The following is a 26,646-nucleotide window of genomic DNA, read 5'->3' on the forward strand; positions in this document are numbered from 1 at the left end:
AAATCTTTGCATCACACATGAATGAGTGCAGTGTGGTCATAGTAGTTCAATGTTATTTTACAGTGTGGTGGTCACACTTGAACAAAGCAACTGCCAGAGAATTGACTCACATGTAGATTATTCGAGTTAACTCTGCAATTAAGATATACTCTGAGATGTCAGGGGGAGGAAAAGAAAACAAAGAAATGTGGCTGAACAGTTAAGATACGTGTAAATAATGTTACTTTGTGCAGCTTATGATTTCTAACAATAAAGGTGTTCTTGTCACTTTTTTACTGGGCACATATATAAATTATTGACGTGAGATACCAAAATGTAAAAAAGGAGCTTGGAAAAACCTGACCAAATCAATTGATTCTTAGACAATTAGTAGCAGGTGACAGTGTTTGTTTTAAACCACAAAATCCCAACACTATTGTTGGTGTGTCACATACCAAACAATCCAAATTACTTTTAAAAAGAAACCCAAAACTAAATATGCAGTAATTATTAATTTGCTTTAAAACAGGTTCTGAGTCTGGCTCCAAATGATGGCTTTGCCAAAGTACATTATGGCTTCATCCTCAAGGCAGAGAACAAGATAGCAGAGAGCATCCCATATTTAAAGGTAATATTCCCATGTCAGTCCTTTCCTTTCCTTTTTTAAAAATACATTTTACTGGTGAAAAAGAGGGAGGAAATTGTGATAACATAGGTTTAGCTATAAACACCAGTTACATATAACTGTCCCAAAATACATTCATAACTTCAGAGATCTGTAAATGGAGATACCCTTATACAGCCAAGATTTATCAAGATTTAAGCATAAAGTATTGCTGTTTCCTTGGTCAGTAATGAATAGCTCTATGTGATGGACAGGTTTCAATTTCTGGCTGTTTTAGGGTTGGCAGTATGGTATTAACCTCAAGGTTCTTGAATGATCCCAATTATTCATTTGCATATTTCTGAATGTTTGGGAGGAAAGTTATAAAGTGAAACCCTGTCTTGGAATTGCTGCCCTTTCTAAAAAATAAAAAAATATATTTGGAAGTAATGGAGAGAGGAGGCAGCTGAGAAAACATTTTCAAGAATTTTTTGGTTGAAGTATTATTCATTCAGTCTGCACTCCACAGCTACTAGTGAGGTTTCCTAAGAGAACCTGGGTTTTATTAACAAAACTGGTGGAAAGTCCACATACAAATTTGTTGACAAAAGTCAGCACTTTTCGCTGGCAGAGTTCTGCTCTTAGCCATGAAGCACAATGCTGTTGTTAACAGGTTCTGTCGACAAAAATGCTGTGTGGACACTCTGAGGCGCCATCTCTTGACAGACAGGGCATCCAGAACAATGGGCAGCTCTGTCTGCTGTGCATCCAGGTGTCTGTTTTACCAAGAGAGCATTCAGGCAGTTCACCGCTCTGTTGACAGAGTGGAGCAGTCTTCCAATTGGCTTTTGTGTGTGCCCGCGCTCTGTTGGCAGAAGTTTTGTCACAAAATCTCTTCTGAAAATGACTTTGGTTGACAGATCACTGTACTGTAACTGTAGCCCAGGATAACAAATAATTTTACTTGTATGGACTAGTTACCTACTGATCTGTTTTACATACCTGTATCTTGGATTGAATTATCTGCTTACTGTAAGAATTAAATGAACTCAGTTTTACAGTTTTTTCATTCTTTCGCTAGGAAGGACTGGAGTCTGGTGACCCTGGCACTGATGATGGGCGCTTTTATTTTCATTTAGGTGATGCCCTGCAGAGAGTTGGAGACAAAGAGGTATAATTCTTACATATGCCTTGTTTTAAAAAATGCAGTCCAGCAAGGTGCTCATCACTCCTTTTCCAATGTAGCAAAGTATCTAAGCATGGTCTTAACTTTAGGAATCTGGGTAGTCCTATAGGATTAACAGCCCAGGGTCTGGTGAAGCTCAGACTGTAGGACATCATCAGCAGAAAGTATTCCTACTGTGTGGATGCACAGTAGCCCATAAACAAACCTTGGTCCACTGGAAGAGAGAAAAGGCCGCAAAATGATAACCAGTGCAACTAGTCAGGGAAACCCAGCCAGGCAAAGCAAACCAGGGAGAGTTAGTCAGGGAACAAAGCAAATTCATAAATTCAGTGAGTGAAATTTTTGACTGAAAGGTAGCTTGTTACCACTGCAGGTGGAACCAATCCTGGAACTACAGGAACTTCCCCACTCCAACCCAGGGGCAAAAATAGACGAATACTGTGTGTATGTGTAGGTTCAATGCAACAGACTCCCTTAGACTTCTGCTGCAGGAGTAGGACTCTCATTGCAGCAGCTATATAAGTAGTACAGGACATTGTGAGATTTAAACCAATGCAATAGTTTCCTGTATTTGTTCATGTGTTAGATTGTCTGGCAGATCATACAAAATAGATCCTCAGTATTATGCGGGCATCCTTTCTCCAAGGCCTAGTGAGCGAAAATATAAGCCAGTGGAAACCAAGAGAGCTTCTGATTTAAGAAACTGGAAGTTACACATGTGCATTAATCCTGTTTCTTTTGACAGAAATCAGAAGATGTGGGTTTTTAAAAAAAAAACAAAACAAAAAACTATGCACACTAATATAGACATGAAAATAAAGCTTCACTGATAAGGAATAAGTATGGACAGCTGAAAACAAACAAAACACTATCTGAAAGAGTCATCTGTTCGTATGTAGTTTATCAGTGACATAAAAATATTTGAGGCATTGACATTCAAGTATCAGAGAGGTAGCCATGTTAGTCTGTATCCACAAAAACAAAGAGAACTCCTATGGCACCTTATAGACTAACAGATATATTGAATCATAAGCTTTTGTGGGCATCTTGTGTCCAGTCAGTGGAACAAATGAATCTGCTCATGGAATCTCTGTAGTCAACATAAACCAGTGGCTATAATCAAACTTTGGCTATGATATTAATTGGAACCAGATCACCAAATATGACTGACCTTCAGTTACTCAATGAAAAATTTTAGGACTGTGATTATAATTCCTCATGGGCCAATTACACTGAAGCTACATCTCCAGATCCAGATGACAGCATGTTAGCATCTGATTTTTAATGTTGAGTTCTCTCCTGTGGAAGTATAACAAAAATACACTTCTGTTGAATTATTGTGGATTTAAAAGTTCATTACCAAGTAAGAGTTAGTTGGCCTTCCTTTATATATCTATGTATTGATATATAGAGAAACAAAATAGAAATGGTTTTATGCTCTGGAATAATAATCTTTCTCACAGGGATCATACTAGAGTACTAAATTATTGACTCTGTTGCTAACGATTCTACATGGACACAGTTAACTTGTGCCATCCTAATTCCCAAGTACGGATTTGTACTAATGTTATGGGGTTGATGGCCAAACATCTATAGAAAATGATGGAATCAAAGACATTCTCGGGGTAGACTAGGGGAAACTTAAAATTGTCCCCGTTGAAAGTTAGGCTACATTCCTCTAACTGGTCTTGCCAGATGTGCTGACCTTCCAGATTTAATCAAGGAAAGAGATCAGTTCATAAAGAATATATGGAATTGTCATCACAGAGGATAGATGGTCATCTATTACTACTAAATTAGGAATTCAGCTTTGGTAGATTGCAAAAGTAGAATAGGAGACTCAAAGAATTCTATAAGATGGTACACTAAATATGTATTTAAGGAATAGGCAGAGAAAGTGGTCTGTTATGTGATGTATTTATCACTGTTAATCAGTTGAAAGACATTATTTATTGCTATGGTTATCTTGAATTGCAAAGTGGACACCACCTAATCTTCCTCTACATTAACAGATGTATTTGAAATAAAAATGTTTTTAATATGGGCTATTAATAATCCCTACACTTAAATAGCACTGGTGGTCTCTCTCCACAGTCAGTAGTTGAAACAAGTGGTTCATACTCTTGTCACCTGGATTAGCTTTAGATGTTCTGCAGCTGAGCACAGACAGTGAGCATGTTAAAATCTACTAGCCAGAGTTGTTACAACCTACAGGCTGAGGAACATATGTTGAAAACCATCCTGTTTCTATTGCAGAGGCTTAAGCCAGATAAGCTTCAACTATAAAGACAAATGGGAAATTGCCCAAGGTTATATAGAACATTTTTATGATTCACACCTAAAGATACAACTTTAAAAAAAATCTCCCCTGAGAAACTTGTAATATTTTATAGCTGTCAAAAGGAAATGCTCCAAGGCTGTTTACTGTTATTCTATTTGTCAGCAGAGCTTTTCAGCACTTCATACATCTGGCATGTGAGTGCACTTTGCAGCAATTCTCTCCTTCATAGATCATCAGAGCTTTACACATCAGAGTATCATCCAACATTTTAAGAGGGAAGAAAGCTGAAACATGGGCCTCCAAAGAAATAATTCTCTCTGGTTTCATAGTACTCGATGATTATTTAAAAATGTGTCTTTGAAATCCAACTTATCCATTAGACGCTAAAGTGTTTTTTTTCTTTGAAATAAAAAGGGATAAAGTTATTGCTTAAAATGACACATTCAATTTTTAGGAAGGAATTCCATTATGCGAAGAAATCCAGTACTTATTTCCTTTAGTCTGTGATGTCTAAGACTAAGTCAAAGCGTGCGATACTGCAGCATCTGATTCCTATACAACAAATGCTTCTGTTTTTGTCTCTACTTCTCTAGCCTTTTGGGTTCAGTTTGATATGCTGGCATTACTGTCCGTTGCTGTACGGAATGTCAAATGTGCTCAGTTGTGTTTATTTCTATCTAGAGCTGGGACAGGGAAATTCTGGCTCACCAGATATTTGGATCTGGCCTGCCATGATCCTCTGAGCTGCTCATGTCCCTTGGGCAGGCTCCCTACTTGCCACACATGCCCTGCCCCCCCCACCCCAACCACTCAAAAGGGGTGGCTTATGGAGCTAGTGTGTGTTGGCTGGAAATCACAGCAGCCAGACTCTTTGAGTAGCATTCAGGTATGTGGCAAGCAGGTGGACTCCCGGAGGGTCCTTCTGGGCTGCTGTCTGGGAACCACCTAAAGTACGTACGTCCTGGGCAGAGTCTACACCTGGCTGGCATCCCACCCTCTTCCACACCCCTGACTCCCTGATCCAGGTCACAACCTCCTTCTGCCCCCGGTCACAGCCCAAACCCTCTGCACCCCACCCCTGGTCACAATTCCGTCTCAGGCGCTGCACATCTCCTACATCTATGCCCCAGGTCAAAATCCTCTCCTGCTCCCAAAACCCCTCCTACACCCCACACCTCAAACACCTATGCCAGATCACAACCTGATCCATCCAAAATCCCTTGCAGAAACCACACTTCCTCCTGCACTCTGGCTTCCTGCCCCAAGCGCCTTTTTGCACTCAGCCTCTGTCCCAGACCCGCCGTCTCTATTAATATCATAGAAAATTGTGGCCCTTGATCGCTTGCCAAAATTTTGGAGTGTCCCCCCATCCAAAATGATTACCTACCCCTGGTCCAAAATCTTACCTACAGGGGGGACCAAAAGTGAATGTCCTATTCCTTAAGTATTAAACGTGTATTTGTATAGCAAAGAATCTTGGGCTTTTGTCCTTTGTGCCACATCTGTGCATTTTACTGGATGACTCTACTTACTACATCCAGCCAGAGATTCATTTAATGGAAGGGACAAGAGGACTATTTTCTATTTGTTTATATATGCAGAGTCTAGCACAAAGAGCCTACCCAGGGCCTTTCCATGTTACTGGAATACAAATAATAATAAACACAACCTCCAAAAAAGGTAGATTATCTTTTCTTCTCCTTGGATCTGTATGCCCGTGGCAGAAAAAAAAAGCAGATTTAACCTTGCCTACTGATAAAGGGTATGAGCCTGTAATTGCAAATAGTCCTGCTCAGGTCAAGCATACAGGATCAGGCCAAACCAAGAGAATGGGAGTAGGGCAGAACATACAGTGAAGCAGGTCTTTTTAAGCTGTAGCACACCAAGTGTCTTCATAAATGATGCAGTAAATCAAAATGTGCGCCCTCACGTGGAACTGGGCGGAGAGCAGACAGCTGTCAGTCAGCCTCCTGTTTCTCTAGGGATATTCTTTCTGTACTGGGCAGTCAAGACAGTGGAACTGGGTCTCCTTTCAGGAGCCAGCTGATCTTCCTCTACCTGTACCTTTGTTCCACACCAGGCTTGGAGTGGCTGTGGCATAATAGAAGTGTCAAGTCTCGTGCCTGGTCTCTAACAGCAGCTACTTCTCTGTCCCCTCCTCTACAGATAGTGAACAGAGGCATTGGGCAGAAGGGGGAGGAGTGACATGCTTATGGGATGGAATAAGGGAGTGAACTCCAGATCCCCCCAAACCCAGGTGAGCCCCTGGATTATTGGGACAGCCCTCCTCTTAGTGAATTACCATGCATTGGTTTTCCCCTGTCTTGGTGAATACAGCCTGGAAGGTCTCATGCCATTGATTGACTCTTGCTATCTACTCTGCTGGTTTTTTCTTAACTGCTCATCAGTAGGCTAACCTAAGGGATGAAATGGTGCTCGCATTGGAGATCTATTCCCTTGCCAAGAGGAACATCATTCAGAAGTGGAAATGGCCTTTTGAAACTAGTAAGTGATCCTTTTCTGCTGGTGTCAGGCTGATCTAAATTGATTGTTAACTGCACTCTCCTAGGCATACAAGTGGTATGAGCTCGGGCACCAGAGAGGTCACTTTGCATCAGTTTGGCAGCGCTCTCTCTACAATGTCAATGGACTAAAAGCTCAGCCTTGGTGGACAGCAAAGGAGACTGGTTATACTGAATTAGTGAAGGTGGGTGAGTTGCTCCATCTCTCTCTCCCGTGCCTTCCTTAAAATGCCTTTGGTTTTATTTGGATCATAAACTAAGCCTAAAATATTTAACAGAAAAAATCCAAGTCCTTTGAGGAAATGCAGATGAAGAACTGCTGACCCAAACCCCAATATCAGCTCTGAGAGTCACTACAGAAAGTTTAACTAATAGGCAATAAAACTAATTACAGATGCTTTACAAATAAGGTATAATACAATGGACTGAGTGCCTGAAGTTGATTTAGAAAATAAATACAAAGTTTGTGTAATAAGCCATTGAAGTCTATCAAAAGCAGAATGACAGAAAAACCTCAATAATTTGCACCAATAAGGGGCACCCACTACGAATTGTTAAGTTTTGTAGTTAATTAATAAGGTCTGTATCCTTGGTCCCTTGTATTATGGTCAGTGGCTTAGTTGGAAGTTTTCAGGAATTTAAGCTGAGGCCTTAAGTGACAGATACAGTAAAAGACATCAGGATAATTCTCTATATTTCTTTTAATGTTCTTTGCTTATTTTATCTGACAAGTGTGGTTCAGTTTTAATAGTTATAATCATGTGCAGAAGCATAGTCTAATATATCTTGTAAAGAATATAGCCATCAGCAAAAGAGGACCCTCACTGCAACAGACTGCTATTAAATCATTGATGAGAAATGGGAAGAAGTAACAGTCTTGTACATACTTGTGTGTTGCAAGTGTCAAACTGTGAAGTAGCAACTTTCTACTGTGCAAACATTTCCATGAATGGATTATTTGTTTTCATAGGGGGCGGGAATTACTGATTACTTCTCAGGCAGCCTTTTTATTTATATTTATAGATGTGTATAAAATTTTATAATGTGTTATAACCTACTATGAAAGATTTATTTTTAAAGAGTGTTAAACACAAAAATAAAGAATAGCCAGTGTTAGAGTTTTGGTGCAGATGTAAAACAAACAAAATTAGTTCACTGTAATTTCCCACTTACAGAGAAAAACGACACATTTTCCTGAATATAAAATCAGTCTGTAACTAACTGCACATGTGTGCGCACATACAATGTATATGAAGAAAAACAAGTAGGTCCATATGCTGCCTGGCACGAGGGAGATCGGAACACAGGATGCCCTGTGGAGGAGCTGTGTACTGTAGAAATCCTCAGGGCAGTGCCCTTTCAGAGCTAGTATTCAGAAAGATGGATCCATGCTCTTAGCCCATCTGTATCCACCAGCAGAGGCACAGAGAGGAAGTGAATACTGCATCCTCACAAAGGGTGATGCAATGGTGACCCAGAACTTTGAGATTTCTAGGAGATGATGTTCATAACTCTGCCATGAAGCCACTGAGAGCTCCATGCCAGTCCCAAGCCTGGATGAAGGAGGAGAGTTGGTCAAATGTGTGTCGATGCGCTGACCATCAAACAACAATACGAATGAAATCTGATGCCAGTAGAACCAAATGTTAAAAGATGCTGGCTCGGATGTCGCCCAGATGAACAAGGTCCGCAATACCAATCGAGTGATCGGGGTTGGGTCAATAAGTTGGCTACTGAATGAAAATTACACCTAACACATATGCTATCCATTGGAATGTGGACCGTCCAAACACTGTGGGCAACTGGAAAGTTAGAGCTGCTTCGAAAGGAAATGGAGAGATATTGATGTGATATACTTGGACTGGCAGAGATGGGTTGGACGGGATCAGGAGAGATATGCAGTTGCAAAGTCATTTGGTCAGGAAACAAAACAAAGCATGAAGCAGGAGTTGGATTCCTTCTGAGCGAAACAGCTAGAAGAGCATTATCAGGATATGAACTTGTGAGTGCAAAAATGATGGTCGCACGATTCGAAGCAAAACCGTTCAACATCTCAGTCGTTCAGGTGTGTGCACACATCGGACAGTATGGAGGAAGAGATTGAGCTATTTTATAAAGACTTGACAAAGATGATGGAGGAGATACCAAAGAAAGATGTGTTGATTATCGGAGGAGATTGGAATGCGAAGGTTGCAACAGATAATGAGGTTGGGAGAGAGTCATAGGAAGGTTTGGATATGGAGAAAGAAACGAAAGAAGAAAGAAACTGTTAGAGTTTGCCACAGAGCATGAGATGGTGATTTGCAACACAAAATTCCAACAGAAGGACTGTAGGAAGTGGACATGGCAATCGAATGACAGGAAGTCCAAGAACATGATAGATATGATTTTGATAAGAAGAAGATGAATAACATCAATACAGCAGTGCCGAACTTTCCAAGGAGAGGATATAGACTTAGACCACAGTCTAGTGATCGCATACATCAAGATAAAACTCTAAAGAAAATGTAAGACACAGTTTAAGAAAAGAGGAGATGTGGCGAGGCTATGTGAGGAAGAAACAGGGAATGCATACAGAACAGCACCCGAAGAGAAGATTAAGAATATCGCCACAGAGAGAGACCTAGATAAGAGAGTTGCAGGGATAGCCATCGCTATAGAAGAGGCAATTGAGCAGACTGTTCCAGAAGAAGAAAAGATCAATAAGAAGTGGATTACCCAGAAAACACTGAAGTTGGTTCAAGAGAAAAAAGCATTGAAGATCAGAAGAGATGTTTCTGAGACGGCAGAACAGCAATATAGGATGAAATGCAATGAGGTAAGGAAAGCAGCCAGAAAGGATAAGGAGAAATGGTTAGAGGAGCAATGTGAAGATATTGAGAGGTATTATGGTGAATGTAAGACTAGGGAGGTGTATAAGACAATTAGGAACATTAATAGGAAATGGCAACCAAAGCAGATGGTGGTCAAAGATGAGAACGAAGAAGTGCTCATGAACAGGGAGAAAATTGTGCAGCAATGGACAAGATATTGCACTGGTCTATCCAAAGCACAGTTGGACCCAAGTATCTCAGAGAGACTGATTGAAGAATTGAAAGAGATCTCCCCCAAGCGTCGAGAGCGAGACCGATATTTCAAAGGAGGAAGTAGACAAAGCAGCGAAACAACTAAAGAACAACAAGAACCCTGAAAACGATAAGATCATGGGAGAGGTGATCAAATACGGTGGAGAGAGCATGATTCAGGAAATACACCAACTATGCAATATAGCATGGAAAAAAGGGAAGGCACCTAAGGAATGGACAAGATCTGTGCTAGTGACAATACCCAAGAAAGGAAGTACAGTGGAGTGCAAGAACTACAGAACGATTGCCCTAATTAGTCATCTAGGAAAAGTGCTGATGATGATACTGACTGAGAGATTAAGATCACAGATAGAAGAATATATAGCAGACGAGCAAGCAGGGTTCAGAAAAGATAGAAGTACCATACAGAAGATATTGGCACTAAGACTGATAGCGGAGAAAGCTCGACGAAAGAACAAAAATGTATACACTTGCTTCATTGATTTTCAAAAGGCATTTGACAGTATAGATCAGAAAGTGACTTGGGCAGTATTGGAGTCATATGAAGAGGATAGCAGACTAATACAGTTGTTGAAAGATATCAGTGATAATGCGGAGGCAGCGGTGAGAACATGCGGGGAGTTGGGAAGTTGGTTCAAAACAAGTAGAGGTTCAAGACTAGGAGATCCAATATCGCCAAGTATCTTCATTGCACATCTGGAGAGAGCGATGGACAAGATCAAGGAAGAGGTAGAAGGGATATCTGTTCATGGGAAAAGCATTAACAACTGGAGGTTCGCGGATGATATAGTTATCATTGAGGAAGATGAGGGGAAGCTAGCAAAAATGGTGCAAGTGTTAAACGAAAAGGAAGCGGTACGGACTGATTATGAACATCGATAAAACAAAAACAATGGTATTTGGAGAATAAGGAAATAGGAAGGGAGATCAGTGTGGATGGTACTGAGCTAGAAAATGTAGAAAAGTTCACATATCTGGGGAGCAACATAACATATGATCTAGACTGTAAGAAGGAAATAGCAACTGGAATAGCGAAAGTAAGAGCGAGTTTGAAGGCGATGGATAAGATCTGGAAAAGCAAAGCAATTAGCTTAAGAATGAAGCTGGGTGTCTTGACAACGTGTATTCGGCAGCATATTGTATGGATGTGAGACATGGGTGATAACAAAAGATTCGAAAAGAAGAATATTAGCTTTTGAAAGGAGTTGTTATAGAAAGATTCTGAGAATAGGATGGCGGCGGAAGGTCACCAATGAGGAATTATATAGGAAGGTACAGCCGAAAGAGAAGCTGCTGCAGAAGGTTATAAACGGAAGCTACAACTATTTGGACATATTTGCAGAATGAACGACGAACGAAAAATCAAGACCCCTAGTATTCAGCATAATGGATGGTTCAAATAGGAGAGGCAGAGCCCACAGAGAATGGATAGATGATGTAGTAGATTGGTGTGGAGCTAGTCTACAGAAACTAAGCCACTCTGCACTGGATAGGGAAAGATGGAAGGAAATAGTGAGAGAGGCATCAGACACCAATGGGCACTGAGCCCATGGTTGATGATGATGATGATGATGAGCAGTGACCCAGCACTTTGAGATTTCCAGGAGATGTGCTTGTCTTTCTGAAGTGCAGTGCATCCTGAATTCCTGCTGGGTTGGGGTGGCATCTCAAAAGCACATTGAAGCCCATAGGATATAGCTATGTAATAAATCATACAAGCAGTGGAATCCCTGAAAGCACAGAGGTGCATTCTCAGCAAATGATAGTGGAGAGCAGAAACAATATGAGGAAGATCAATAGTATAAGGAAGTGAAACAATAATTGGGACAAATGGATGCCTAAGAAAAAGTAGAATTTCTGAAACTTCATAAGAATTACCACCTGCGGTTTCCAGGATTTTGTAAATTCAGATCTGAAAGCTGATGTTGGAAAATACTTTATACTTGTTATGTTTTGCATATTAGTTGTTGATAACACTTTGGGAGGAGGGATAGCTCAGTGGTTTGAGCATTGGCCTGCTACAGCCAGAGTTGTGAGCTCAATCCTTGAGGGAGGTCATTTAGGCATTGTGGCAAATAGGTATCAGGGATGGTGCTTAGTCCTGCCAAGAGGGCAGGAGACTGGACTAGATGACCTCCAGAGGTCCCTTCCAGTGGTAAGAGATGTGTATATATAATCCCATGATGAAATTTAACATTTTCTTGTCTGTAACTGTGGACAGTTACAGTTGTACAGAAAGTTGTGCAGTGTGTTTTATTTGCCATGGAGAATCACTACAAAGGTAGCTAGGCCAGTCTTTTGTCCACATAACTGAAACCTGTCCCTTTAATGTTTAACCACTGTAAGCAAAATGATAATTAAAAGAAAAAGCTAAATCCAGTCACATGCATAGTACTAAGAGATGGTGAGTAATAGCACACTCAAAGATATTACAATATTTAGTTCCTTGGCTGTGTTACTGGTAATAAATTATGTCATTTAACTGGGAAAGAGAGCTTCTTGATGTCCTTTAAGATAATCATCACCGTTGGTAGTCCAAGTCTGAAATATAAGTTGAAGGCATCTCCAAAAAAAATCTGAATTGTTGTATCATTTCCCACCTACTACCATTTCCCACTCCCATGACTCAGTAAAATTGTCTGAATATTTTTTTAAAAAGTTAAAATTAATTCTGAAAATCTACTGTGCTGCAAGCAAAATGTGCAGTAGATTCCCAAGACAATGGTAACAAGCTGTTTTATTAGCTTCAAAAGCATTCTGACTTCTTTTTAACAAAAAAGAAAATCTGTGCAAGTTATTTCCCCATCCTACACAATCAAAAACAATCTGTACTCATTTTTCGCTCTTTTGCATCTTGTATAGTCATTTAACACCTCTGCAAGAAGGATGTAAAATGCAAGCAAGCTCAAATGATAGTTTTACGCATCATTTGCATGGGGTACATTCTTCAGCTACAAAAGGTGCAAGGCAGTTGGTAATCAGGCCTTTTCTCATTCAGAGGTATTCTATGTATTGTTGGATGTGAGTTAGCAGTCAGTGTTGACAAAAATGAACCATATTCAGCATTGTGGGATTGTTTCCACTAGGATATAAGGCAAATGTAATGATTTAAGGTCAATTCTATAAGCTATCCATCTACATTCCAGCACTCAGTAGTTCGATTTAAGGGGCTCTAATGTCAACTGCTGTATTCCTGACTTCCCCCGGGAATTACTTGAGAAGTAGAATTTACAATATTGAATTATATAAGTGGAAACAGCAGCATTATTAAAATCAATTTTTATTAACCTCCAGAACTCCTACAATGCCCCTTGAGATGTCCTTTCTGGTCATTGCTCTACCTCAGCTGCTTTCCAGGTGAGCAGAAGTAGGTAACAGGAATCGGTGGTCATCAGTCCAGGAATTTTGATTAGATTTCCTTTCCTCTCTGGCCAGCATGGTGAGCAGACATGTGGATCGCATCTGTGCAGCACACCTAGCACAGCTTGTAGCCATGAGTTCCCAGAATCACAAAAGGCCACACCATAATGAAGCAATTTGGAGATCTTGGGCCTCATTTCATTGGGGTAGGGGGAGTGGGGGCATGCAGCTATTTTTCTCCAGCTCAAAGCCAGCAAAAGAAATGCTGATGATATGCTAAAATATTGCAAGGCGTGATTGAGAGAGGGTAGAGCAGGGACACTCGGCAGTGCCATGTGAAGATCAAGGAGTTGAGGCAGAGCTACCAGAAATGCAAGCAAGCCAATGGCTGATCTGTGGCATCTCCCCAGAAATGCCAATACTACGATGAGCTTCATGCTTTTCTGGGGACAGTTGCAACCACTTCCCCCAGAAGATGACTGGACAACTCAGTGCAGAGTGTTCCTTGAGACAATGATGAAGCACATCCTGCTGTGGAAGGAATGGCCAACAGTGGGGTCCAGTCAATACACCCTGAGAGCCAAGAGCTGTTTATCGAACTGGAGCCTGTGGAGCCCATCCCCTTAACTCTGGAGGTGGTTTCAGAGGCAAACCTGGACCCTAGAGAGAGCACTACTGGTCAGTATGCTACTTTTCTGCCGATAATTGTATGCGGTGATTGTTGGGTGGAGGGTCTGTGCCCCTTTCCCTTAGAACAGCTTGTTAATGTTTCTGGGGATAGAGTGCTGATCCTGTTTGAACAAAAAGCTGAAGGTCTTAATAACAGGCACTCTTGGATTCTCCTCACAAGATTTTTGGGGACACCTGCCTTACTTCTGTTTCTATGGTAAGACAACTTACCGTGCCAAGCCACCAGGAAGTGAAATGGAAGCATGGCCCCACAGAGCATTCTTGCACATTTTCCAACTTTGTACCTAGAGAGAATGAGGCATCTTTCCTTATCCCTTTTTCCTAGCCTGATGAGGCTGGTGACTCATTTGGCAAGCTAGAAAGCATGGTAAGTTTCATGAGTCACTAATGCCTTTTTGCCTGTGACCTACCCAGTGCAGAGCAAAACTTACGCATTTCCTGCAGCAGCCGCTTTAAAATCCAGGCACTGCTTTGAGCAGCACATGCTTTAGGAATGCCAACGTCCCAGGCCAGTGGGCTATCAGGCCCTCCCCTGGTTCACGTGCGTGCCTGCAGTGACTTTTTATGATTTTTTAATTCTTGAAGCAGCCACTTTAAGCAGCGTGTGCTCCAGGCAACCCCTGTTCCCATCTGGGCCAGCAGCCAATCAGACACACAGAAGCACCCCCACTACCATGTTGGTCGATAGTTGGGCCCTCCCTTGGTTCACGTGCATGGCCACAGTGACTTTTTATGACTTTTTAACTCCTGGAGCAGCCACTTTAAGATACAGGTGCTGCTTTAAGCAGCACACACTACAGGCAACCCCCATTCCATCCTAAGCTGACAGGCTTTAAGAATGCCATGGTGCAACCACTTGCTCCTCAATGGGCTGTCATCAGCTGGGACACACAGCACTTCCCTCCTCCCCCCAGGATTGCTTTAAGAAATGTATTTTCCTGTGAGCTGAGGATAGCTTACCATACTGTAGAAGGCAAACCTCAGCTGTAGAAAAGCTGAAATCATTCTGCTTGAAATTATGCATTCTTCAGTCTTAAGAGTCACCAGAATGAACTAGAAGTTGCAATATTTTCTTCCATAGAGACAAACAGCCATTTTTTCTGTCAGTATGGTCATTGTTCCGAGTAAAGATAAAAATGTTGCTTTTGCCAGTGACATTAATATTTCCAAATTTATTTTGTCAGGAAACAACCTCTGTAGAAGACAAAGAGGCCCCAGTCCAGCCGATAAGAGGTTGCCCCAAATGTGGAGGACAAAGAAGTCCCAGAATGAAATGTTGGAAAATTATTTTGATGTAGTGACAAAGGAAAAAGCAGAGCTCAGTGACTGGAGAAAAAACATGATGGACTGTCAAGCACAAATTTATGTCTCATTCATGTCCTTTATGAACAGGCAGACAGAACTGATTGAGTCGTTGACTGAGAAATCATAATCAGTGACCTCTGCCTTAATTGAGGCTGTGCTCGAGAAAAAATCAGAGAACCCTGCCCTTCCCCCAATCCCCCAACACGTGCCATCCTATCCGTGCACATTACCTTCCCCTTTAGAGGCACAGCATCCACAGGCCATTCCAAGCACCACTGACACATGCCACACTTACCCCTTCATTCTTCTCCCCTGGACAGAGCACTGCATCCCTTAGCCACTTCAGGGGTCAGTTGCTGATAATTTCTTGTCAGGATCTCTGCCTTAGCCCTACTCGACTCGCAAATGTTATGAAGAATACAGCAGGCCTCTTTATTGAGGTCTAAGCGGGTCAGAAGGCACCTGAACCTAGCTTTCAAATGGCCAAAGGCACATTCTACCACCATTCTGCACCTGCTCAGGCTGTAGTTAAAGACCTCCTTACTGGAGGCCAGGGTGCCTGTGTATGGCTTCATGAGCTAGGGGAACAAAGGGTAAGCAGGGCCACCTAAAATCACTATGTACATTTCCACACCCTTGATGTTATTTTTCTGATCTGGGAAGAAATTTCCACTCTGGAGCCTTGTAAACAGACCAGAATTCCTAAAGATTCACGCATCATGCACCCTTCCCAACCACCTCACGTTGATGTTGGTGAAATGACCTTTGTGATCCACCAACACTTGCAACATGATAGAGAAATACCCCTTACAGTTAATGTACTCTGAGGCCTGTTGATCCAGTGCCAGGATGGGGATGTGCACTCCATCTATGGTGGGAGACAGCAGTTCACAAAGTTCCTTGAAACTTGACTTATGCATGTGGAAGTTTCACAGCCACTGCTGATCATCCCATGACTTCAAAACAATGAAATGCCACGTCTGTTCTGGTTTTCTGGCTCCAGAACCTATGCTCCATGCTGTATATTTCTTCCAGTGCTGCCAGAAACTCTGTGGTTCTTCTCTCCAGATCTTCTTGTCTGTCAGTGCCCCCAGCAGCAATGAGCTCATATTCCATGTGCAGTATGTTCAGAAGATATTGCATCGCACTGTGGGAAGTGATCACAAAACACTGCCAACAAACTGAACTGTATCGGGATCCATGATAGTGCCTGTAAAACTGAGAACCATTTGTGGCGACTTCTTTTTCCCTCAAGACATTGGCACAAAATCCCAAAATGCAACGGGGCTGCAAGAACTGTGGGATAGGTGCCCACAATGCGCTACTTCCACAGGTGGACTTAGGCAGCCTTGTGGGAACACACTAAACCAACTTTCTGAGCAATTCAGGACACTCAACCTCAACTTTATAAAATCTAGTGTTAAAAAGTCAACTTTAACAAATTCTACTTTATTCTAAAGTATAGAAATACCCTTTGACAGCTTTACAGTGATTAAACTCTACTCACTGAGGGATTATTTGTAGTGATACAATGCTGGACATAGTTGTTCTGCTCTACTCTGCCTTCTGTAATGTGCAAGGGAAGCTTCGTAGTCCTAACTAAAGTTTTAACTTGTAATTGGACAGTTAAGGGGAATGCTTACACTGTTCCACTTTGAACTGCAACACTCACTTAGCACTTGGAGTTCCAGATTATGGTAGTGGGTTTGTTGTCTTGCGAGTTTGCCAGTACCAGTGTACTGAGACTGAATAGATCAATATTCTTATTAACTTGCAATATAAATGATCTGTTTCACAGCCCTCTGTTAATCAAAGAGCAATTTAAAAATTGGGGGTTAAACTGTGAGCTGGCTGAGATTATTCAAATTTTTATGATACAAAAGTAATTGCATCTAAAGAAGGGCATGATGGTTATTTTTTACAGCCATAGCAGGCTTTGGCAGAAATTGAAAATAAGGAAACTTGTCAATGATGAATGTGTCAAATTAACAGAGAGAAAGAGGCAGAGGAAATTGAGATGCTAAAATGGAACACAGATTCTCAGTATAATAATGGTGGTTCTCACTGCAGTCCCTAGAAAAAAACTGGAAGCTTATTCGTGATGAAGGGCTTGCTGTGATGGATAAAGGAAAGGGCCTTTTCTTACCTGAAGATGAGAACCTGCGAGAAAAAGGAGATTGGAGCCAGTTCACCTTGTGGCAGCAAGGTAAGTAACCTACCTATTAATTTATTGCTTCCTTCCCATTGCTCCCATCACTTTGTTCACTCGGTAATCTGCAATAAGAAGTTGTAATAGAGCTTTATTAAATCAAGTTATTTTGTTATTTTTTTATTATTTTGTTAAATTTCTGGATCAGTCATTTGAATCTATGGAGGAAGGAGGCTTAATTAAAAGGCATTTGCACTCTGAGCATAGTGAGCAAGAATACTGTATGCTAAGTCACATTGCCCAGAAACATCTGCAGAATCCAACACCGCAGTATCCATCTCTTAGCAAGGTTGCCAAGATTTTTTCCTAGCAAAGTCAGCGGCACACAAATCAGCCTGGAGGAAGGAGAGCAGGGGGAAAAAAATGTATTTCCAATCTTGTATCACCAGCCAGATGCAATTCTGCCATTCAGAAATGATACGCACTAAGCCAGCTGCTCTTTCTCTCAGCTGTGATGTGGGAGGCCTGAATGTTGGAATGACCTTAGGGATTTATATTTTAGAAAGAATTTTAAATGATATCATTTCAATATTAAGGTACAGTTTGTCTTGAAGGGAGTAATTTTTATATTTTCCCTCCATAGAGTCTCATTCATCATCTTGTGACTTATATCCCAAAAGGGTGATTTAAAAGTAGGGGCAATAACTTAGTCTGATATTACAAGCTGTCTCTCTTTGCTTCCCTTTCTACCCTCTCTGCTCTTGTGAAATGGGGAAAATAATACTTATGTGGATTTTTGTAGAAAGCTCTTTGAAATCTTTGGTTGAAATATGCTTATGTGAGTAGGAAGTACAGAGCTGGTTATTTATTTAGTGTTTCACTTTCCAATTTGTTTTGTTAGGAAGAAAAAATGAAAATGCATGTAAAAGTGTTCCCAAAACCTGTGCTTTATTGGAAAGATTCCCTGAGGCTACAGGATGCCGAAGAGGACAGGTACTTACCAATCCCTTTCATTACCATAATCCTGGGCGGGGGGGGAGGGTAAAGGGGGAGATGATGTGGTGCTGATGAGTACACATAGGGGATGAGCAGAGTTTGTTCAGAGGGCTAGGTCCACAGAATCTGGTCAGGGAGTTATAAACTATGTTTACTTTCACTGTCTTGTCTGTGAGGGTCAGCATAACCATTCACTTCCAGGCTACTTCCACTTGCCCTTCCTCAGGTTTCTGAGACAGCTTTAAGGCTCACCACAGGTTGTCAGTAAGAGGTGCTGGTAAACTGTGTATTTCATGCTTGTCCTCATGGAGGATAACAGCCTATTGCTACTACCAGTTAGAAATTAGTTAATGATCTAAATGTCCAGACCCAGCTGTTGGCCTGAGGTAATATGATTCTGCAGGATGAAATGTCATTTTTTTTCAATATTGGAAATAGAAACTTGCATCCAAAAATTGCGTTAAAGGAATGATAGGGTTGCAAAGTCAAGCATTCCAAATATAAAGAATCATTAAAAATGCAGGGCTAGAGGGGCCCTGAGAAAGTGATCTGAAGCAGGACCAAGTATACCTAGACCCCACCCCCCTGATAAGTGTTTGTTTAACATGTTCTTAAAAATCACAAGTGGCAGGAATTCCACAGCTTGGCTTGGAAGTGTCTGCCAGTGCTTGGCCGCCTTATAACTAAAAAAACAAAACAGCATGTAGCAGTCAAGTAACACTTTAAAGACTAACCAAATTATTTATTAGATGATGAGCTTTTGTGGGACAGACCCACTTCTTCCTGACTGCTGTTTTGTTGTGTTAGAATACAGACTAAAATGGCTACCTCTCTGTTGTTATAGGATAAATCTCCCTTGCTGCAGATGAAGCCCATTACTACTTGTCCTGCCTTTAGTGGACATGGAGAATAATTGGTACCTGTCCTTTTTACAGCAGTTCTTACGATATTTGGAGACTATTGTCAAGTCCATTCTCAGTGTTGTTTTTTCAAGGCAAATATATCCCTTTTTTCTAACGTCTCCTCATAGGTTAGATTTTTTTAAAACTTGTGTCATTTTTGTTGCTCTCCTCTGACCTCTCTTCAGTTTGTCTCACAACTTTCTGAAAGAGTGGCACCCACAACTGAACACAGTACTCCAGCTGAGGACTCACCAGTGTGGAGCAGAGCAGGACAACTACCTCCTGTGTTTTATATATGACTCTCCTGTTAATACACACCAGAATTATATTAGTCTCACTTGCAGCTTGTGGCCCACTGTGACCCTTCAATCCGTTTCAGGTGCAATGCTTCCCTTTTGTATGTGAGTTTGATTTTTTCTTTCCAAAGTGAAGTGCTGTGCACTTGTGTTTGTTTAGTTTCATTTTGTTGATTTCTCACCAGTTCTCAATTTTTCAAGGTTGTTTTGAATGCTGATATTGTCTTTTGGTGTTCTTGAAACCCCTCCGGCATGCTGGCATGTGTCATTTGCATGTCATATTCTGATCCTCTCTGCTCCATTATCCATATAATTAATGAAAGCATTGAAGAGTACAAGATCCCAGACAGACACCTATGGTGTATGCCCAGTTTGACGGTCAATCACCATTAGCTACTCTTTGAGTACGATCTTTCAGCCAGCTATGCACCCAATTTGTGGTAATTTAGTCTAGACCACATTTTCCTAGTATGCTTGTGAGACTGCAAAAAGTCTTATTAAAAGCAAGATATATTACATCTACTGCTTCCCCCCATGTATTTGACCAGTTACACTGTTACAGAAGAAAATTAGGTTGGCTTTGCCTTATTCTCTGTTCCTCAGTTCCCTTTCTGAAAAAAGGAGTTCTATACTGACCGGGTGTAAAGTGAATTCATACATGTTTTTGAAGCACTCAGATACAGTGAGGAAAGCACTGTAGAAACACCTGGAAGGAAATTTGGAATTCTGTGTTCTGTGAACAGTTTATATTAAATAAAGTCAGGAGACATGCATTAAATGAAGATAAAAAGAAGTACTGAAGAATTAGCTACTCATTCCACAGAGATCCTATGGAAAAAAAATTCTACGTGGTACCATATAATGATGGTATCACACCGTATATCTTACAGGAGCCAAATAAAGTAGCACAGGTAATTTTAATTCTGGCATTTCCTAGATTTTGAGTGCTTGACTCTACAGCTGTAACATTATTTAATGCATTATTATGGGTGCTGTATATTAATAGTGTATGTGTGGTACACTACTTATTAATTATATGCATGGCATAAGTTGTTGATACCATATATGGTAGAATGGTAGGAGACAGTTAAGGGTGTGAAGTCGGTGAGGGGGGGATATTTCTGTATTGAAGCAAGTTCTTTTGGGATATTTGGGTGTCCTTTCCATAATACCCCAAGGAGACACATGAACATGTCACTTTAGCACCCCACATTGGAACCCAGACAGGGAATCCTCAAACAGCTACAGTCCATACTAAATGGTGACCGCATCCTCAAAGAAATTCCTAAATACCCCAGATTTTCCGAGCTCATCAGCAGAAGCAAGCTGCCCACAGACCAGGACACACTAACTCAAAGATGCACCAGAGTCTGCCAGTTCTCCATGGCTACAGTGATCAATATCCCATGCAATACAGCTTCTGTGATTCATGGGTCCTTCATTTAAACAATGTAACATGGTGCACCTCCAATTCCAATTCACTAAATGTCTCTAGAGATGAAGCAGAGCTTGGTGTATTCCAAAACTCATCTCTTTCACCACCAGAAATTGATCTAATTGATATTAGCTCGTCCCCTGTATTTCTCTAATAGCTTCAGACAGACAGTTACTGCAACACTGCATATAGCATATATAGTTGATCTGTCGTCTTGGATCAGCTGTAATAAAGTCCTGTTCTTGTGGTGGAAGGTGAGTAAAAAAAGATCTGATTAAAGAATTATGTCTCTTTGCAGGTCAAGTATTCCATCATGCACCCAGGTACTCATGTTTGGCCTCACACAGGCCCTACTAACTGTAGACTGAGGATGCACTTGGGCTTGGTTATACCGAAAGAAGGCTGCAGAATTCGATGTGCCAAGGAGAACAGGTATAGTTTTTCTTTCTATTCCCTATGGCTTGCTGATGTGACCCACAAAACAAATAAGACAATTTTGTAGGGGGCGCTGGTGGTGAAGGAGTCTTCAATTTAAATCTATAACAAGCCATTTGGGCCCTCAAACTTGTTATAAATAAATGAATTTCTGTTGTCATGAAGTTACCTAACACTCTTGAGATGAAACCTGCTCTTTCATATCATGGCCATTTATTTTCCTCTTAATAATCAGATCCCTAGTCCAAAAGTTTGAATCACAGGCCACTAACCAGTGACATTTACCAGTTGAATGCTAAAGTTTTCCCTTTCCTGTTCTTGGAGATTAGTCATCTTGAGCAACAAAATCTAGATTCGAACTGCAATTCTGCTTACTTCTTTTACTGTTGTGGATAAAGAGTGCTCTCGTCTGCCCAAGTATGCCAGGTCCTCAGCTGATTTGAATTGGCATAGGTCCGTTGAAGATGAAGCTACGCAGTAGCAGAGGATTTGGTCTGCTATGTGGATTTGAAGTTTTCTTAGTTTTAATATACATTAAACATACCTTTCCATTAGGAAATGTCACATTGCACTGAAAACCTGGTCCTTCTCTTGGCTCACCTTAAAAATGACCTTGTCAAAAGCTTTCTGGAATGAAAAATATAGGCTCTGAGTGAAGACTTAAGCAGCATGGCTTGTTTAAGCTAACTGAAAAAATGGTGAGGGAAGAGATGATTGCTCTCTGTAAATACATCAGAGGAATGAATACCAAAGAGGGGAGAGGAGTTAATTAAATTAAGCACCAACAAATGGATATAAATTGTCTATCAGCAAATTTAGCCTTTATTTATGGAAGGGATAGTACGATGAGACTGCCTACCATGGCATGTAATTCATCTGGGACTGCTAGTGGCAAATATTTCCAGTAGCAGAAGATGGGATCTAAACGGGGGATGTCTCTAAATTGCAGAGATTTTTTTTCCTAGGTCTCTGCCTAGCAGGAAGTACCCAAATGCTCAGCATCTAACTGACTGCCTTTTTGAGGGCCAGGAAGGAATTTCCCCCTCAGGGCACCAGCTGGGTTACACACCAGGCTTCCATGATTTAATTAGGGCATGTAATACAAGTCAAGGACAGGTCACAAGTCATGAATTTTGTTTATTGCCTGTGACCTGGCCATGACTTTTACTGAAAATACCATGACTAAAATGTAGCCATAATCATGCTAGATGCTTCTGACTTTGAAGTCCTTGTCTCTGTGAGGCAGGTTTACCTCACATGATGCCCTTTCATGGGTATGTGTGGGTTCAACAGTCTAGCCTTACATAGTTCTCAGTGTCTTTTTGCTATGTGTCTTTGTTTTTAATGCTAACACATTGTGATCAGTTTTTAGGTCAAGGATACAACCCAGGTTATTTTTTGGTGTTCTAAAAGCTGTCGTATGCAAGATGCTGAATTATGGTGGTAAATAATGTTTCAGCATCAAAATAAAGCGATCTTAGGCCAAGATAATTTTAAAACCATTTCAAAAGTCTTGAAAAGTAATTTTTAAAATCAAGGTAAAAACATCTCATTTAGAACAGGTTATAGTAAAAGCTCTCTTCTGAGCAAATTCTACAGAAATCCTTCCCATACTAGCTAAATTTCATGTCACCTTTTGGTCATGAAGTGAAGCTTTATTTATAGAATAAAGTGTCTGGAAGATATTTATTTGCATTCCAATGGTGAATCTCATGATGTGATCCAAATGGAAGACACTGGCTGTGACAACTTTATGACTTTTTTCTCTTTGTTGTATAAATCATTCCAATCCACTATGATGCTAATGATTGATCCTTCTTTTAACCTCTGGTGGCACTCCCTCTGGATGCTTTGTGGGTTTATTTTCCTGAGTAGAGCTCCTCTTTCAGATTAACTAGTGAAGTGCTTTTCAGACCCAATTTATAAACAAACAAACAAACAAAAATGAAAAACATCATCTGCCTGATTTTTCACTCTCATATATTAATGTGCAACAACTTTGCCTTTATTAGAACAATATTGACATAAAACCTGGTATAAGACTACAAGAATGTATTGCTTAAAACAGGTGTTAAATTTAGAATAGCTCAGCCCTATTGAAAAGGAGCATTTACATGCAATCTTCTAAATCTGCATTTCTCTGATTAGCGAGGAGGTGGCACCAAAGTTAAGAGGCAGTCATACTTGAAACCTGAACAGTTTACCATCAAACAGATCAATTAATCTGGGACTTGGATGCTGACATATCTGACAGCCAATTTATTTATTTATTTATTATCTTCACTGTGTCTACTGATTTTCTGTCTGATTTTCAACTGAATTACCTTAATTCATTTGAAAATCTAATTTAAAATCACTGTAGATGCCATTTTATATCTTAATTTGAATATTCCTTTTCTATCATCTTAACTTTCCTGTATCCTTGGTTTTCATAACTTTCATATGGTGAAAGGGTATTACTGTGTCCTTGCTTAACCAAAAAATGGTAGGCCAAAATTTTCAAAAGCAAGTCATGATTTTGGTTGCACAACATGAAACCCCTTGAGCTTGACTTTCAGAAAATGCTAAGCACCCTCTGAAAATTAAGCCTCTTTAAAGTGCCTCAAGCACAAATAAAGCATCCAAAATCACTGGTTTCTTTTGAAAATCTTGACCATAGTTCTTTTTATCTCCCTATTACATCAATCCCTGTGGCTTAATCAGTTTTATTATTCTAGTCTGCATTTTGTTTTGGTTTTGAAATCTTTCTGATTGAGGTGCCCATGACTTGGTGCACTATCCAAAGCACTGTCTCATCAGAGATGCAGGGAGAAGTGACTATCACCCCCTGCCTCCATGAAGAGATGCCTTTTCAGATGCCCCTGAAAGTCATATGAGTCTTCTTAAAAGCTGTATGACATTGCAAAGTCATACAAAATTTGCTCTGTACTTTTACCTTAAGCCTCCTTCAGCGTTATTCCTATCCAGCTTTCTCCTTCCCATTGTTTAGCTGTGCCTCAGTGTATTTTTTTTAACCCAGAGGTTTTGGGCTGCATTTTTGAACATCATTTTATTACCTGTCCATGTTTTAACCAATTTACCACCCTTTGTATTCTTTCTCTCTCTTCACTAGTATATGCAGTACTTCATTCAGCACCTCAGAGTTAAGGCTCTAATCTTGCAAATTGATACACACTCATAGGCCGCGTCTACACGTGCACGCTACTTCGAAGTAGCAGCGCCAACTTCGAAATAGCGCCCGTCACGGCTACACGTGTTGGGTGCTATTTCGAAGTGGAAATCGACGTTAGGCGGCGAGACGTCGAAGTCGCTAACCCCATGAGGGGATGGGAATAGCGCCCTACTTTGAAGTTGAACGTCGAAGTAGGGCACGTGTAGCCGATCCGCGTCCCGCAACAACTAAATAGCGGGGTCTGCCATGGTGGCCATCAGCTGAGGGGTTGAGAGATGCTCTCTCTCCAGCCCCTGCGGGGCTCTATGGTCACCGTGTGCAGCAGCCCTTAGCCCAGGGCTTCTGGCTGCTGCTGCTGCAGCTGGGGATCCATGCTGCATGCACAGGGTCTGCAACCAGTTGTCGGCTCTGTGCATCTTGTGTTGTTTAGTGCAACTGTGTCTGGGAGGGGCCCTTTAAGGGAGCTGCTTGCTGTTGAGTCCGCCCTGTGACCCTGTTTGCAGCTGTTCCTGGCACTCTTATTTCTATGTGTGCTACTTTGGTGTGTAGACGTTCCCTCGCAGCGCCTATTTCGATGTGGTGCTGCCCAACATCGAAGTTGAACGTCAACGTTGCCAGCCCTGGAGGACATGTAGATGTTATTCATCGAAATAGCCTATTTCAATGTCACTACATCGAAATAAGCTATTTCGATGTAGCGTGCACGTGTAGACGTAGCCATAGTGCGCTATACTCACTCAGGAATCCTATTGACTTTGCAGGATAGACCCCTTAACTAATCTGCTGTTAAAACCCTTCTCAAGGTCATTAAGGAAGATGTTAAAATTGAACCTAACTCTGATCCTTCCAACCAATTAGATACCTCTGTTTCTGAGGCATTGCTTCTCACCGATCTCCTTTAAGTTTCGTTCTTTAGCTGGTTGTTAAAGGATGTGACTGCTCACACACAAGCCAGTTTGAGTGGATTGTCTGTGTTATGTTTTGTGAGCCACTATCAATTTTCTGCACTAAAACAAAAAAAATAATGTGTAGCATTTCATATGTTCCCTGCCTAAGGCCATGTCTAAAAAGGAAAATTGCAGTAGAATAACTTTACTTTTCTTATCTAGCTGTCTTTTGCACCCTGGAATACGCACTCAGAGTGCTGTGTGTACATGTCCATATGGTGTTGCACATAGCAACGGACGGAAGAACCATGGCTTTATCAATACCAGTCTTAAAAATATCAGGCGTGTAGCCGTGTTAGTCTGTATCCGCAGAAACAACAAGCTGTCTTGTGGCATCTTATAGACCAATAGATATTCCTGGAGCATAAGCTTTCATGGGCAAAGACCCGCTTTGTGCATCATGCATCTGACAAACCGGGTCTTTGCCCACAAAAGCTTACGCTCCAAAAAAATCTGTTAGTCTGTATGGTGCCACAGGCCTTCTCATAGTCTTAAAAATGACCTGTGGTATCAGGGTGACTCTTGAGCTGTATGTGGCTTGTGCTCAATGAAATGCAGCTCCTATTCAGAGCTATGCGTCCGGGCTGCTTACTGCTACTCTGTGCACATGCCCCAGCACCTGGAGGGAGAAGCACGTGGCTGCAACAGTAGCTCTGGTGAGGCCCAGGCATTAGGTTAGCGTAGGGCGGTGCCTGGTTCTAGGGGTGGGGTGGGTGAACTGGGTCAGAGCAGGAGGCTGGGAGTGCTTGGCCCTTGGAGATGGGTGGTGGATTGGGTTAGAGCTGGGTGGGGGGCAAGGATGACAGTGCATGGCTCTGCGGGGAAGGGCATCGAGCCACATATCTATCTATCCGTCCGTCCGTCCATACAAATCTAAAAATAAATATATAGTACGTGGCTCTTTACACTCTATCCACAACTATTTTAGCTCTTAGTCTCTGACTGGTTGGCCACCCCTGAGTTATATGAACCATGACAAGGGGATCACATAATGACAGCGATGTCAGTGAAGAACACGCTGTCATCCCTTCATATTCCAGTGATTTCAGGACTTTGGATAGCAGTAGCAGTGGCTGGAAGGACAAGAAGAAAGAGATGCAGTGCACAATGCTGTAATTTATGCACCTATAATTTGGAAAAGTCCAGGTTTGTGACTTTGTGTTTTTATGAACTCCTCAATCCCCAGTTCACAAAACTGAGGCTCTTCTGTAGCTGAAAGGGACTTGGACAGAGCAGCAGCACTGGCTCTTCTGATTAAGTTATATCAGCATAATTATATTATATATAATTATATAAACTAT

General features: G+C 41.2%; 1 protein-coding gene across 8 annotated transcripts in view; it reads left to right on the plus strand.

The window, feature by feature from the left end:
• The window catches only part of ASPH (aspartate beta-hydroxylase), a 196,066-nt gene that overhangs the window by 163,241 nt on the left and 6,179 nt on the right, over positions 1-26,646 (plus strand). For all 8 annotated transcript variants that reach the window (XM_074987144.1, XM_074987139.1, XM_074987146.1 and 5 more), the window contains 6 exons: positions 509-607; positions 1,665-1,754; positions 6,620-6,757; positions 17,084-17,219; positions 18,064-18,155; positions 21,090-21,223. In XM_074987144.1, coding sequence (XP_074843245.1) covers positions 509-607; positions 1,665-1,754; positions 6,620-6,757; positions 17,084-17,219; positions 18,064-18,155; positions 21,090-21,223 — 689 coding nt within the window. The remainder of the gene's footprint in view (positions 1-508; positions 608-1,664; positions 1,755-6,619; positions 6,758-17,083; positions 17,220-18,063; positions 18,156-21,089; positions 21,224-26,646) is intronic.

This window comes from Carettochelys insculpta, chromosome 2 (assembly GCF_033958435.1).
Source record: "Carettochelys insculpta isolate YL-2023 chromosome 2, ASM3395843v1, whole genome shotgun sequence".
Taxonomy (NCBI): Eukaryota; Metazoa; Chordata; order Testudines; family Carettochelyidae; genus Carettochelys; species Carettochelys insculpta.